Here is a 16,531-nt window from a genome sequence, read left to right on the forward strand (position 1 = left end):
ATAATCTAAAAAAAAAAATCCAGAAATCACAATATATGATTTTTAAACTATTTATTTGTATGATACAGCTGCAAATAAGTATTTGAACACCTGTCTATCAGCTAGAATTCTGACCCTCAAAGACCTGTTAGTCTGCCTTTAAAATGTCCACCTCCACTACATTTGTTATCCTAAATTAGATTCAACTGTTTGAGGTCGTTAGCTGCATAAAGACACCTGTCCACCCCATACAATCAGTAAGAATCCAACTACTAACATGGACAAGACCAAAGAGCTGTCCAAAGACACTAGGGACAAAATTGTACACCTCCACAAGGCTGGAAAGGGCTACGGGGAAATTGCCAAGCAGCTTGGTGAAAAAAGGTCCACTGTTGAAGCAATCATTAAAAAATGGAAGAAGCTAAACATGACTGTCAATCTCCCTCGGACTGGGGCTCCATGCAAGATCTCACCTCGTGGGGTCTCAATGATCCTAAGGAAGATGAGAAATCAGCCCAGAACTACACAGGAGGAGCTGATCAACGGCCTGAAAAGAGCTGGACCACCGTTTCCAAGGTTACTGTTGGTAATACACTAAAACGTCATGGTTTGAAATCATGCATGGTACGGAAGGTTCCCCTGCTTAAACCAGCACATGTCCAGGCACGTCTTAAGTTTGCCAATGACCATTTGGATGATCCAGAGGAGTCATGGGAGAAAGTCATGTGGTCAGATGAGACCAAAATAGAACTTTTGGGTCATAATTCCACTAAACATGTTTGAAGGAAGAAAAATGATGAGTACCATCCCAAGAACACCATCCCTACTGTGAAGCATGGGGGTGGTAGCATCATGCTTTGGGGGTGTATTTCTGCACATGGGACAGGGCGACTGCACTGTATTAAGGAAAGAATGACAGGGGCCATGTATTGCGAGATTTTGGGGAACAACCTCCTTTCCTCAGTTAGAGCATTGAAGATGGGTCGAGGCTGGGTCTTCCAACATGACAATGACCTGAAGCACACAGCCAGGATAACCAAGGAGTGGCTCTGTAAGAAGCATATCAAGGTTCTGGCGTGGCCTAGCCAGTCTCCAGACCTAAACCCAATAGAGAATCTTTGGAGGGAGCTTAAAGTCCGTGTTTCCCAGTGTCAGGCCAGAAACCTGACTGATCTAGAGAAGATCTGTGTGGAGGAGTGGGCCAAAATCCCTCCTGCAGTGTTTGTAAACCTGGTAAAAAACTACAGGAAACGTTTGACCTTTGTAATTGCAAACAAAGGCTCCTGTACCAAATATTAACATTGACTTTCTCAGGTGTTCAAATACTTATTTGCAGCTGCATCATACAAATAAATAGTTTAAAAATCATATATTGTGATTTTTGGATTTTTTTTTTAGATTATGTCTCTCACAGTGGACATGCACCTACGATGACAATTTCAGACTCCTCCATGATTTCTAAGTGGGAGAACTTGCAAAATAGTAGGGTGTTCAAATACTTATTTTCCTCACTGTATATATATATATATATATATATATATATATATATATATATATATATATATATATATATATATATATATATATACGTATATATATATATACGTATATATATATATATATATACGTATATATATATATATATATATATATATATATATATATATATATATATATATACGATGCCCATTTTCTCCCGCTTATCCGTAATTCGGGTCGCGGGGGCAGCAGTCTAAGCAGGCCCCCGCCTTCGACTGCTGCCCAATCCTCACAGCACCGTCCCTTACGGTCCCTCCTGCAGGTGGTGAGCCCACGGGATGGCGGCTCCATGTCACTCCGACGTCACGGACCTTGATATTTCCCTCGTAAGGGACCATATATATATATATATATATATATATATATATATATATATATATATATATATATATATATATATATATATATATATAAGCACCCACGAGGTAGCCAAGCCTCGGGTACTATGAGACCTCAGTCCTTCTGGAGGGTTAAGACCCATGCTATTACAACCCAATATAATAGCTTCCACGAGCCAGTGGGACAGGCGCTGCCGGGAAACAGGTCTCCCTTTACGAGAATCAGCCCATGAAACAAACAGCTGATTACTCCGTCTCAATCCCTTTGTCCTGTCAACATAGTGACGTAACGCACAGACAGGGCACAGACAGTGAAGCCGCTCCTCCTCCGCTGAGGAAAAAGGAGGCGGATGAAAAAACAGTAAATCCACCTGTCTGCAGGCGAAAGCTGACTCGCTCACCTTATGAACAAATGCTGGATTAGTCTTGAGAGTCACTCGCGAGAAATCCATAGCAAACCGCATAAAGGAGTCATGAACTGACAAAGCATGAAGCTTACTAACCCGCTTTGCGGTAGAAAGAGCCAATAACAAAGCGACCTTCAGCGAAAGGAGCTTAAAATCAATACTCTCTATCAACTCAAAAGGAGGCTGAGAGAGCGCGTTCAGGACCACTGACAGATCCCACGGCGGAATCAATGGCTTTAAAAACGTGTTTAGGCACCGCTCTCCCTTCATAAACCTGCACACGAGCTGGTGATGACCAATAGTATGTCTGTCAATCCCTACGTGGCATGCAGAAACAGCGGCGAGGTAAACCTTAACGGTTGAAAACGCCCTGCCCTTATCTAAAAGTTCTTGCAAAAAGCACAACACCTCTGCCACAGAACAGTGAAAAGGGACAATCTGTCTTTGAGCGCACCATAGTTCAAATATACTCCATTTCTTCTCATATGCAGAGTGCATTGAAGCTGCTCTCGCACTCTGAATCGTCTCAGTCACCCTCTGAGGCAAACCAGAGACACTAAGATTCATCCTCTCACGGGCCAGGCCCAGAGAGCCACTCTGTCCGGTGCCGGGTGAAAAATCTCTCCGGGCGCTTGCGAGAGGAGATCACTGCGCAATGGGAGAGGCCAGGGTAGATCGTGCAAGAGTTGGAATATCTCCGTCAGCCACAATTTCCCTGGCCAGGTTTGAACAATTAGTATTACAGAGTGACCGCCTTCTCTTACTCTTTTTAGAGTCGACACGATCAAACTCAGCGTAGGAAATGTGTAAAGCAGTACGTTTGGTCATGGGTGGGCTAACGCATCCACACCCATAGGTGCACCGTTTCTCGACCAGAGAAAAGAATAGAGGGCAATTAGTGTTTTCGTGCGAGGCGAAGAGATCTATGGCAGCCCGGCCGAATCTCTCCCATAACAGGTTCACCACCTGAGGGTGGAGAGACCACTCCCCGTACAGGGGATTTCCCCTGGACAAGAGATCCGCCCCCGCATTTATCACTCCTGGCACATGAGTCGCTTGTAGCGATAGAAAATGCTTCATGCATTGTGAAGTCGAGAAGAGCACGTTCCGCCCTTGCGATTTATGTCGAGAAAAGTGGAATAGGAGGAATTTCCTGTGTGCTTGGATAAATGCTTATGTGAAAATACACGTCTTTCAGATCCACTGATGTAAACCAGTCTCTGGGAAGAATAACACTGTACAATGCTTTTAATGTGAGCATTTTGAACTTGTACTTTCTGAGGTGTTTGTTGAAATTCTGTAAATCCAGAATGGGACGGAGACACCCCCCCCCCTTCTTGGGAACGACAAAGTACCGGGAGTAAAAACCGAGCTGGCTGTCCTCCCGCGGTACCGATCGAATTACCCCTTTGGTCAATAAGGAGGTTATTTTGTCCTCTAAAACCTGAGCGGATTCGCCCTCCGGTGTTGACCAAATCACACTGTTGAAGAGTGATGGTCTCACGGCAAATTACAGGCGATATCCCCGCTATATTGTGGATAAAACCTAAGGGTGTACTGACCATGCAAGCCAACTCTCCGTGCGAGCAAGTGGCACCATTTAGCGGCAGAGCCGGGGGTTGCAACTCTGATTCGAGTTTTATTGTGTGTTTTTATGTACTTTTTTACACACGTGCCCTCGGTCCACTGCCTGGATGCACAGAACACATTTTTATTGTTTAAAAAGAACACAGAACCTTCTGACCTCCCTCTTGAATAACCTGTGGGTGGAGAGGGGAGAAGTAACGTTTCGGGCACTATGGGAACTGGTGCCAACACTCCAACCGGAGAACCTTCATCCACTTAGCATAGTCCTTGAAACACTCCCCAACGCTTTTTCGCTAGAGGGGGAGGACAAGACTCCTGAGATGAGTTGAGGGGTGCTACAGAAACTCTGAGAGTGCTGCCGCCCCTCTTTTGACCCAAAATCAGACCACAGGTTAGGTCGCCCGTCTTTTCTTTCCTTCCTGAGGGTCAGCTGGGCGATGCCTAGCTGCTGCCGCTGCGAAAGAGGCCTTTCTTGGAAGGCATGCTTCAAACACTTTCCCATCTTTTTCGCGTAGATCGCATTGCTGGCGCATATTTGCCACTGCAGCCCCGAAAAGGGCTTACGGCTCTATCTGGGCATCAAGGAACTCTACTTTCTCCCTCTCTGATAAGCCCGTCAAACCCAACCATAGAGCTCTTTCACCCACCACAGCCAGGATTTGGGGAGGGGGGTTGGACATCCCCAAATCCTCCATATTGTGCACATCCAGTCTAGAGAAACCCTTAACGGGCACTCTATGTGAGAAGGGTTTGTCCCAAAAATAGAAACGCATTTCTGTGACATGCAGGGATGGCAGGAATCAGCTGCTTAACTGGGGAAATGCGCGATGACAGCCTCTTCCCATCATATAAATCCCTCTCAGTGTCCTGATGCACCTGCTGAGATGGCCAGTCGATAGAGAGCTTTTTGGCTGCTGTCCTACACATCTCAACGAGGTCCAGCTCACCTGGCATGGGGGAAGGGACCATAGCACTTTCAGGCCTGGAGAGAAGATCAGGAGGAAGGATAGCATCCTCCTTGTCATCCTCCAAATCCTCCTCCAAAAAGGATTTAACAGTGAATATTCCCCTCAAATAAGCAGCCGCGCTTGAAGACTTACCTCAACCTTACCTTGAAGACTTACCTCAACTGTCTGTGAACAGTTAAGCGACCACCCCTTGAGAATCTGCTGAGGATAGCTTCCTGAAAAAGGATCTTCATGGGGAAGAGAACGAGAAAGAGGCAGAGACCGTCAGCAGCGGTGTATATAGAGAGGCGGGACTTCCGGCATCACTGTCGTGATTGGTCTGTCAGCCGACAGACCAATGTGATTCATGCTTCCAGGATTGGTCACGCCCGAGGCGATTCCCATAGTGAGATACCGAACGGATGTTTGAAATAGAACCCCCCAGCAAACACACACACACTAGAATTAAAGTAATATTACAGTAATATATTTTTACTGCCACAAGATGCATCTTCTGACATTAATAATTATAATTTTTTTTTTCTGGTTTTAGATTTCTTTCTGGTTTTAACAATAAAATGTATTTTTATTACAGTAGTTTATTATTTTTTTTTAATGAAAAATGTTTAATACTTCCTCCTTATGCTTTTTCAACTACAACACACTGTTTAAATGTTTGGTAAATTAATCAAGTGCATTTTATTATTTAAATGCACTTGTTTGCAAGGCTAATTATGTTTTCTCTTGCCTTCAATTGCCTAATCTTCATTTTTCTGTTGTGCATTTGTGTTCAGGAGCATCATCTGCAGCGGGCAATCTCAGCACAACAGGTGTACGGGGAGAAAATGGACAACATGGTGATTCCTGTGCCTGAGGCTGAGGGCAACATCACCTACTATGAGAGCCTTTATCCAGGTGATTTTATGATGCCCTAGCAACTCATTCACATACAGTGTAAGTAAGGCTTTTATTTTTGCATTTTGTGTGCATGAAATGCATTAATTATAGACTCTTTGCTGGTTACAAAAAAGCAATGTAAATAATACACATTACTACAAAAAGCACAAATGACATTTTATTCTTTTTATTCTATGCTTTGAAATTGTTTTTTTTGCAGCAAGTTATTGAATTTTTATGCATTTGTATATGCAGCCTTATGCTTGGACACAGAGCAACCAGATTATGACCTGGACTCAAATGATGAGGTGTTCATTTCCAAGCTAAAGAAGAAAATTGAGGTGGGGCACTGGAGTTTGAAGAGATGATTGATCGACTAAAGAAAAGCAGTGGGCAACAGGTAGAACAAAAATACTGGGCATATACTGTATATACAATTTTCTTTTTGTGCTACAAAATATATGTCCTTTTAGGTAGTATAGAGTTAGTGCAGTACATATTGGGGATAGATATGCAACATGTGGCATCACATAAATCTCAAAAGCATATAATTACAAAGGATATTGTACATTTAAATTTGCCAACTCAAGCAAAAAGCAATAGTTTAGCAAGTGTTTAATTAATATTGTGCTAATTTGTATAAATATTCTGTTTTGTCATATTTAATTAATTCTTCTTTTGTATTCCCTATAAGGCACACTGGTTTTTACAAACTTTGCAGTTCACATTTCACCAATCTTATTATTATTTTACATTTTAATAGCGCTGCAGCTTTGAAAAATTAAATGGATTACAGTGAAACAAACAAAAGTATTATTTGAAATTGAGAAATATATAAAATATAATCTATAAACTAATCAGTGTAACCCAGAGAGCATCAGCATTATCAAGAGCATTATTTATATATTGCATTACCGTGTACTGGATAATATCATCTATAAAATTACTTTAAGCTTTTTTCACTGTAATAAACCTCCTTAATTACAAGCATTTCTTGTTTCAGTGGGGTAAAACATTTTCTCCACTATTTTAGCATTACATGATAAAATTGTACATCATATACAGACATATAAATGTATATGTAAATGTATATACATATAAAAATGCTCCCATTAAACTTTCACTTGAGTAAAAGTACAAAGGTATTTGCCTTTAAATGTACTTAAGTATCCAATTACTATGATTTTATTATGGCTATAATAAATGATATTATTATGGCTCCTATTGTCATTTTTATCACAATACTCTTGCTTAATCAATGGTCCCCTGGTGGTCTAGTGGTTAAGATGCAGCGCTCTCACCGCTGCGACCCGGGTCGATTCCCGGTCAGGGAACCATCCCCAGCCACTCTCAGTGCCGGTCCCAAGCCCGGATAAATTGGGGAGGGTTGCGTTAGGAAGGGCATCCAGCGTAAAACATATGCCAAATCAAACGTGCGGAGGATCCGCTGTGGCGACCCCTAACTGTAACTCTTAGAACATCAATCTATTGATAGAATAATATTAATGAGTCAAACACTGATCCTTGAGCCCAAAACTTTCTTTTCAACAACTTAAAACAATCATAAAAATAAGGCCTTAGGTACTGTGGCAAATTCAAGTCAGGAGTTTCCATTACCCTCAAAATGTTTGCTGCTTGCTGTTGAACTGATGCTGAACTGTATGCTGGTTCTGAGTATATATCACAAACCGGCAATGTTGGTTCTAGCTTGAATAACGTCCTAGGTGAACCACGACAATATTTAAAAGTAATTGCAATTTGTATTTACAATAGTGTTTTACATATGTAAACGCATAAATTGTGACATAATCCAAATGCAATTGCAAATCTTGCATTACTATTTGGGTTTTCGCTGTCGCGAACGCACAGTGACTGCCAAATTTCACTTTCTCTGTGTCACGTGTGTAGCCTGCCAAAACTCAAATGGAATCTCAATTACTTTTGCATTTAAATTTCCAAAGCCTTGCAACATTGCCAGTAATAGATGTTTTGAACAATGGAGATTGTCTGTGAAATTGTGGAGGACATTATGATGCCCGTTCAGCAAGTTAATGAAAGTTCATACTCTACATAGATTAAGGTAAATACAGTTTTCATGAATGTGTAAGCAATTGACCCTTCACAAAATTCCACCCTCCTTAGTTACTGTTGCTATATCTGACAAGCCATGCCATCATGACAAGAACGCCTGTCAATCAAGCTCTTTGCAAATTTACCTTAATCTATGTAGAATTAAATAGCATATCCAGTCCTGTTCCTAAAACCAATATGGTAATGGAACTCACAGCTTGTTACCGTATTTATTGCCCCCAATTCTTGCATTTTCCTTCGAGAGAATTTACTGGTTGAGCCTTTGTAGTTATGTTCTGCTGAGGTTGTCTGGTCTGTACAATGGTTAACCCCCTTATCGAACTCTTAGCTAGTGTTTTATTAGATCTGACCAAGTCCAAAGCTATATTAATTCTAAAAATCTTAGACGTTAAAGGTGTACCATTTTGCCACCCACTGACTTGCAAATGTCCTTTTCATAGATGTTAGATTTAACATTGTCAGCTCTTATGCAATAGCAAAAAAAAAAAAAAAAGCATCCAAGCTTTTAGAGAGGTAGTCAGACTGCTGATTTACTGATCTTGTGCCTTTCTTAACCTGGCTACTACTGCTCTCATATTTTTTCTCTGCCACATAAATTAATGCGGAATTACTACATGCTAAAATCTGTTATGTTTACATTTTTTGTTTGGCTGTTTTTTATCGTTATCTGAGGTTATTTATTTGATAAACTGAGTGGGGACCTCACAATTACTCTAATTAATAATAACACAGAATTGAGGATATGCTTTTTTTCCTCATCACAGAGTTTATTAAACCTAGGTTAGTAGAAGTATTCTTTTGGCAACATTTCTGTTCCTGCACTCACTGCATTCAAATAATGGGTGTATGGAGTACGGTTGTTTTATTTGTGTTTTTTGCAATAGTTACAGTTAGAATCTAGCTGAAATTCAGTAAGCCTTTGCTTTACTTTCTTTCTTCTTTCAGTTGGCGACTTTACAGGAGGCAAAACTCCTTCTCAAGGAGGATGATGAGTTGATCAGGGAGGTGTTTGATTATTGGAGCAATAAGAGAAAATTATTTCAATGTGGTTTTCTCAATCCGGCTGTAAAACAAGAAAAACGAGATGGTTCAAGCACTAATGACCCCTATGTTGCCTTCAGGCGCAGGACTGAAAAAATGCTGACCAGGAAGGTTAGCATAATCCCTAAAAGTTTACCTTATCTGTTTATGAACTATATGTGAATGGTTCCTGTTTATCTCTCTGTGTTTGTATTTCTTCAGAATCGCAATAATGATGAGGTTCCATATAAAAAGATGTTAAAATTAAGGAGAGACCTGACCAAAGCCAATAACATATTGGGAATAATAAAGAGACGCGAGAAGAGCAAGTGAGAATTGCTCCACTTTACTCTGGAGATAGTGGGGTTATAATAAGCGGTATGTGTTATATCACACTGATATTCTGTACATTAATGATTTTGTCCTACTTTTTATTTTTATTTTGTTTGCTTTACTTTTATATGCATTTCAGGAATGTTTTTGCTGATTTTGAGGGTGAGGTAATGACTGAAGTTTTGGTTTAGAGATGCTTTTTAACACCAGCTGCAAGTACAGACATACAGAACATGACCATGACTGCAAGAACAAGGTATACATGAAGTACCATGCACATACTGCCTGCTGATTGTTAAATAAATCTAACTGATCATCTTATGCCAGTTTTTGTTTAACACATAGCAATCCCCTTACTGGTTCAAAACCTTTGCAGGCTGAAAACCAAGTCAAGGTTTATTTATTATAAATAAATAATGTAATTACAGCAGATGTTTTTCCCAGGTTGGTACACATTAGAGTCTGTGATGTGAGTGCGTCTACTCTCTTAGGGATGACACCACATTTATTATGCAAATATACACCATATGTGATGTAAGTAGCAATGTGTGTTCAGGTGGAAAATCCAGAAGTGATACTACAGAAGAGGAAGTATGAGAGAAAACCCCTGCTGCTATCTGGTCACTCTGTCCCTGCAGCAGTCAACAGTAAAGCCCTTAACCAGTATGATTTCCCCTGCTCAGATGACGAGTCCGGCTCACAGGTACGTAAATTAGAATTGACACCACATGCAATTTGAGTCTTTTGGTATATTATTTCTTAATTTAGTATAGTAACCTTTGCTTAGATTATGGCAGGCATTCTCTGTATCATTGTTTCGAGAAGCTTATGCAATGTCACAATTACAATTACAATGTCTTGTAATGATGGGAGAGTCAGACTATTGTGTAAAATCTTCTCTGTGATGGCTAATTCATGTGTTAAAATAATGTCTTAATGCTCCATGACCAAGTTATTTACAATTTGAGCCTGATGAATATTAGCATTGTCATCTTGGACGATGTCAGTGCCATCAGGGCAGTAAACTTCGTTGATGAATAAACCTGGTCATTCAATATATTTAGGTAGTCGGCTGAACTAATTCCCTGGGTCTTTTTTGTTGTATTTTCTTTTTTTATAATGCACAAAATGTTTTACAATGGAAAAATGTCTGGACTACAGGTGGGCCAGTTTAGCACCTGGGCTCTTCTACTATGAAGGCCTGCCATTGTAATAGATTCAGCATGTGGTTTCTCATTGTTTGCTGCAGTTTGCCTGGCCTTCCCTAAGGAGACATCATTATACTCCTCAGCATTGATCTGCAAACTGCCCATTCCATAGACATTAATGCATCCCCCATACCACCAGAGACAATGATTTCTGTAGGTGTCTGAGCACATGCAGTGATTTAATTTCCACATGAAGGTGGAAAGATCATAGGCATCCAATGTTGATTTTGGCTTTTTTTGTGCAAAGAAAAATCATGGTACAGGAACAGGGTACTTAAAAGAGTACAAATGCTTTGTTGCTTAGCAAGGTACAGCAATGTACCTCTAAACATTAGTATATTTTTGTACTTTCTTGTTTGTACCTCTAAAAGAACATTTATGCACCCTACTGAAAGAAATGTACACTGTAAGAAAATTACAAGGATGCCGGTCATCTAGTGTTTTTTTTTTTCTTTTTTTTTTTCACTTTTGTAAATTAAATGTACAGCATATTACTGTTAAAATACATTTCACAGTGTTTTTTTTTTTCTTTTAATTTTGCACAATGCACAATGAAATCCTCAGTTCTAAAAGAGCACTTTTATGTGTCCACACTACAGTGTTAAAGTAACCCTGAAGCAGTGATGAAGTTAATGAGATAAAAGGAAAGGAAACTAAAACCAAAAGAAACTAGGGGCTGTGTTTGTGATGTCAAATCCATCATGAGCTAGTCTAATTCACTTATCTCACTCATTTTTTATTGGTTATTAAAAGTGTGATATATTACTAATACACTTAAATTATACCAGTGATACTACAGCAACTGTAAAATAATCCTACACACACCATGCACAAATAAAAGCTATAAAGTATGATAGAACTCAAACACATTCAGACATCAACAATAATCAGTGTGAGTCTCAACATCGCTGACAATCAAAAATGGAAAACAAAAACCAGATCAATTCAAAAAAGGTCTACTAAAAAGTCACAACAAGCCAAACAACACCGGAATAAAAAAAAATGAAAAGAGTGGTAACATTCAGCTGCATCATTTATTCATGGTTTTGTGCATAAAATGTTTTAAAAATCCTTTCTCATAGTTTTAAAAGTTTTATTAGAGAGTCACTTTAATGAGTATTTACCCACAAAATCAAAGATTAAACACTGATTGAGATTAGTATAGGTCGTTAAATGATGATGATTACTCAAAGATTACTCAAATACATTTCTGTCCTGGTATGGGTTAAAATTACATTATTATTATTATTATTGTTATTATTATTATTATTATTATTATTATTATTATTATATTTTCCCATAGCATTTCACTGATGTTGATCAGAATGTAATGTAATTATGAAATGCATATAAATGTTAGCTGTGATCAAATGTATATTACTTGTCAAAAAGGAAACATGACAAACTCAAATTACTAGCATAAAATATTATTTTACACTAAATCAGCACCTAATTTGTTTGCTTGTCCAGTAAATCTGTGCTAACTGGGTTATTTTTTAACAGTTAAGTGTTCCCTGTCTGTAAAACCTGTTATAATGGACAGTTCCTCATGTGGTAGCATTTAATGTGGAGATAATACTATCTCTGCAGCAGAAGATTATTAATATTTATAACAGCAATGACAAAGATGAACACTTATTACTCAATTAATTTTACGTTAAAGACAAAAGCTCTCAAGTCATTAGTTTTACAATAATATATACTGTACTGCAAAAGGTGTGAAGGCAGGTATATACTTTTAAAAATTAATATTTTAATTGTTTTTCAGAAACAAAGTGCAAAAAGGGGACACAAGAAAAAGCTAATCAAATCAATATTTGGTGTGACTGCCCTTTGTCTTTAAATTTCAACACGTAAATACTTTGTACACATGCACAAAGAGATTTTGTGAGGTGAGGTTGTGGATGACAATTTCATGTCATGTCAAATATAACATGAAAACATACTGTAGGTGCTGGGGTGCACAAAATGGCAGCAAGTGCTCCAAAGTGACGAGTCCAACTTTAAAAGGCTGAAGAGTGGTACAATAATGAGTGTCTGCAGCCAACAGTGAAGCATGGTGGAAGTTTCAGTGCAGTTTTTTTAGCTAGTGTCATTCAGAACTATCTTTAACATATTGAAGAACACAGGAAATGGTCATGGAATTGATAGTTTGTCCCCCACAGGGCCCTGATCTCAGCATCATCAAGTTTCTCTTGGAAATCTAAGGGGACAGACACCCAGGAAAAAGATATGTGGTTAGTTCTCCAAGATGTTTGGAACAAGCTACCTGTTGAGTACCTTCCAAAACTGTGTGCAGGTGTAACCAGATGAATTATTTTGCAGGTAATAAATAGGTGGTCACACAAAATATTGATTTGATTTGGATTTCTCTTATGTTAATTGATTAAAAAAAGAAATTATTAACACATATAAGGTAGTGTCATGACAGGGCTTACAATAACGATAACAATACGACAAATTATAAAAAAAAAAAAAATCAACATTTTAGTGCTGCATTTAAATTTTTGTGCAATATGCTGCAGGAATATGCGCATCTCCCAACTTGCTATGTGCTTTATTCTCGCTAGTGGTCGACAGCTCAGATGTCTCTGTTAGAGCACGTCTTTTTTTTCTGTGTTTTTGGTGATTCAAAGCCCAATTTTAGCTAGCTTCTGTAGCTCAAATTGCTGGAGAATTTAATGCTGTTAACTGCATTAAAAACATAATATTATGATACTAATTTGATTTAATATTTGCTAACTTTGACATAGACTAATTAGCATGCATTACTATTTTCTCCCATGACCAAGAACACTAATTATCATGAATTAATCTCTTTAAACTTGATCAACAGCCTAGACAAGGAGCTAGTACAATGTATGATTAAGAGTACTAATTGTAAAGGCAAAAAAAAATAATAATAAATTGGGATGTCAACAAAATTTTATGCTACAGTTCCAAGTTCATACACACCAGATGTGGGTAGAAGGGCAGCTGTTCTGATGTTGGCACGATTTTTTACTGGACTGAGAGGGGGCCACAGCTCAGTTTCTGTGCTAAGCAGGGTTGAAGAATATTGGGGTCATGTGTCAGGGCAGTCAAAGGTCTGAAGTGTCTCCAGCGACAGGCCTTAATATTGTGGAGGATCTGCGAGAGGTCTGATGAGTATATAGAAGAGTAGGAGGAGGAAGGGCCAGATGAATAGGTTTGAACAGTGGTATGGAAGGTATCCATACAAACAGGTTGGAGGGTAAAGGAGGAAGCAGGATAATCTAAACCCAATCCATAATACACAGCATCCCAATCAGAGTAGACCCGGTCCAGCAGAACCCTGAACGAACACACACACACACACACACACACACACACACACACACACACACACACACACACACACACACACACACACAATATAATTCAATTCAATTAATTATTATTTGTATAGCGCTTTTAACAATTAACATTGTCTCAAAGCAGCTTTACACCGAAAATGTGGTGATTGAAATTGAATATGTTCTTTATAAGTAAGTTTGTCCCTGATGAGCAAGCTGGTGGCAACTGTGGCAAGGAAAAACTCCCTGAGAGTTGCATACACATGCATACACACAGATACATACACAAAACAGTTAATTGCTCCATGTATTCACCTTATGGTTCTTTTTGCAAAACAGCAATTATTTGCTCTTTAAAATTAGGGTGCTAGGAAAAATCGGGTAATGTGCCTCTCACCTTCCCCCACTCTTCCAATCCTTTGCCGTGCTAATCCCACAGATCGATGAGGTATAGTAAGTGTGGTAAGAGAGTAACGATAACGAGCCTCTCCCAAACCACTTTCAGCAGGATTTGACTATGGCCATGAACTCTGTCCCCTACACACCTGTAGAAGAGGAAGAGGAAAAGGTAGAAAAATGGGCAGCATGACATAAGTTACACACAAATGTCATATACAAAAGGTGTAAATTGAGTGTGTCCAACTCACAGGGTGATAGTGGCAGCCGGACCTGCGTCTAAATGCAAACAAACCATCGGGATCATTCTCCTCCTCTGCTTCAGATAAACCAGAAAATCCCTGATTGATGACAATACAATGAAAAATAAAAAAGCTGTTAGTGTCTTCCTACCATTGTGGAGTCATCTGCGAACTTAACAATGCTGTTTGAGGCATAGGTGGGTATGCAGTCATGGTTGAAAAGAGAGTATAGGAGAGGGGAATACGCATTCCTGAGGAACCACAGTGCTGAGGGTGAGACTGGAGGAAGTAATGGTGTTTGAACAGACTGTGGTCTGTTTGTAAGGAAGTCCAGGGTCTAATTACGAAGATGTGTGCTGATGCAAATCTGTTTCAGCTTCAAGATTAGCTTGAAAGGGCTAACTGCATTAAAAGCTGAGCTGAAATCAACAAACATCCTGACATAAGTGTCTGGGTTTTTTGGTGAGGCAGGGCAGAATAAAGCACTGTGGAAAAGGCATCCTTGGTTGACCCATTCGTGTGCAGAGTAGCACACATTTCAGAGGTGGAGAGTGAGAGTGGTTGCTTTATGGCTCTGCTTTGAGCATGGGCTCTTTTTCAAAGTGAGTGTAGAAGAGGTTGAGCTTGTTAGAGCTGGTTGGAGGTGTTCTGTTGGTTGGTTTGGTGTCAGAGAGCCTAAATTCCTTGCCACATGCATCGGGGGTCAGCATAGTTGTCTCCAGACCTGAAGGCTGTGTTGCGTTCTTTAAGCGGAAGACGAACCTCCCGATTCATCCAGGGCTTCTGATTGGGGAACACTATCATGTTTCTTTGTGTGGTCTCCGGTTCAACATACTTGTTGATGTGATCAAGAACAAAGTTGGTGTAGCTGTTGATGTTGGACTCAATGGTAGCCTGTTCAGCAAATTCACTCCAGTCTATATCTGAGAACTGCTGCTGGAGAGGGGCGTCAGCCCCATCCTGCCAGACGTTAACAGTCCTGACTCTGGGTTTTACATGTTTGATGAATGGAGAGTACTTGGGCAGCAGAAACAATGAGAGATGGTCCGATTGTCTGAGGTGGGGGAGGGGTGTGGCACTGTAAGATCAGCCACACTTGTATATACATGATCTAGGGTTTTGTGTCCCCTGGTGAAACAGGACACATGCTGCTGAAATTTTGGTAGAACAGATATTCAACTAAAGTGATTTAAATCCCCAGCAGGTATAAAGGCTCAATCAGGATGCATTGTCTGCAGTTTGTTAAGGGCAGAGCAGAGTTTTTTCATGACTGAGCTAGCCTTAGAATCCAGAGAACATTCACTGCTATCACAACAATGCATGTAAACTCACATGGTAAATAAAAGCGTCTGTATTTAATGATTGAAGGGTTTTCATTGTCTTTGTTTATGGTCTCTGTGTCAGTGCTGGTGATGGGCGGTTCGGGTCAAGATAAAAGGCTTGCTGTGGTATCTGGTCAAAGGTGAAAAATGTCAGAAAGAGTTTGTGTAGATGTGACCAATATACAAAAGTGACTGTCTGTTGAATTTTAATGCTTGCATAACTGAATCGTGCGAGCATGCAGGAGGATAGTGCATAAAGTGCACTATATGATGTGAAGTGCATCCTTCTTGTGAGAAAGAAGGATGGATACATGAAAGTACGCATCCTTTAGATCTACCGTGACAAACCAGTCCTCAGATCTAATTTGAGACACAACCTGCTTGAGGGTCAGCATCCTGCTCTCACGAGTGAGCAGTTTAGCTGATGTAGATCCAAAATAGGACGCAACCCAACGTCCTTTTTGGGAACTATGAAGTACCGGCTGTAGAACCCAGACTGTCGTTCTGATGGAGGGAACATCTGGATGGCCTCCTTCCTCAGGAGAGTGTTTATTTCTCAGTTTATTTCACGGCCGGATCCCCACAACGTCCTTTTTCGCCGTAGCCCTCTTATTGCTAAAATTAGAAATATGTTGTCGTTACAGGATGCAGAAAAACTAGTTTATGCTTTTGTTACATCTACATTAGACTACTGTAATGCTTTACTGTTTGGGTGTTCAAGTAAGTGCATAGATTAACTTCAGTTTGTTCAGAATGCAGCAGCAAGGGTCCTCCTTTTAGTTATGCTGCCGAGTTTTGCCGGAGTCCCCAACCGCACAGTTTCCCTAACTTTCATACAACAATAAGCACACATAATGATCCATTACCCTTTCAGGAGCTTGAGCTGCATTTAAAAAGCTTTGGGAACGCGC

At 39.8% G+C, this 16,531-nt stretch overlaps 1 protein-coding gene across 1 annotated transcript in view; it reads left to right on the forward strand.

Moving 5' to 3' along the window:
* The window catches only part of LOC310717077 (enhancer of polycomb homolog 1-like), a gene marked incomplete at its 3' end in the record, with an annotated part of 33,399 nt that extends 19,060 nt beyond the window's left edge, over positions 1-14,339 (forward strand). The window contains 10 exon segments of the mRNA XM_083524758.1: positions 5,592-5,729; positions 5,733-5,751; positions 5,950-6,036; positions 6,039-6,094; positions 8,731-8,937; positions 9,028-9,135; positions 9,139-9,165; positions 9,695-9,841; positions 14,166-14,228; positions 14,310-14,339. Of these exon segments, the coding sequence (XP_083380884.1) occupies positions 5,592-5,729; positions 5,733-5,751; positions 5,950-6,036; positions 6,039-6,094; positions 8,731-8,937; positions 9,028-9,135; positions 9,139-9,165; positions 9,695-9,841; positions 14,166-14,228; positions 14,310-14,339 (882 nt within the window).
* Between the last annotated feature and the right edge of the window lie 2,192 nt (positions 14,340-16,531).

This window comes from Silurus aristotelis, assembly GCF_946808225.1.
Source record: "Silurus aristotelis genome assembly, chromosome: 22".
Classification (NCBI taxonomy): Eukaryota; Metazoa; Chordata; class Actinopteri; order Siluriformes; family Siluridae; genus Silurus; species Silurus aristotelis.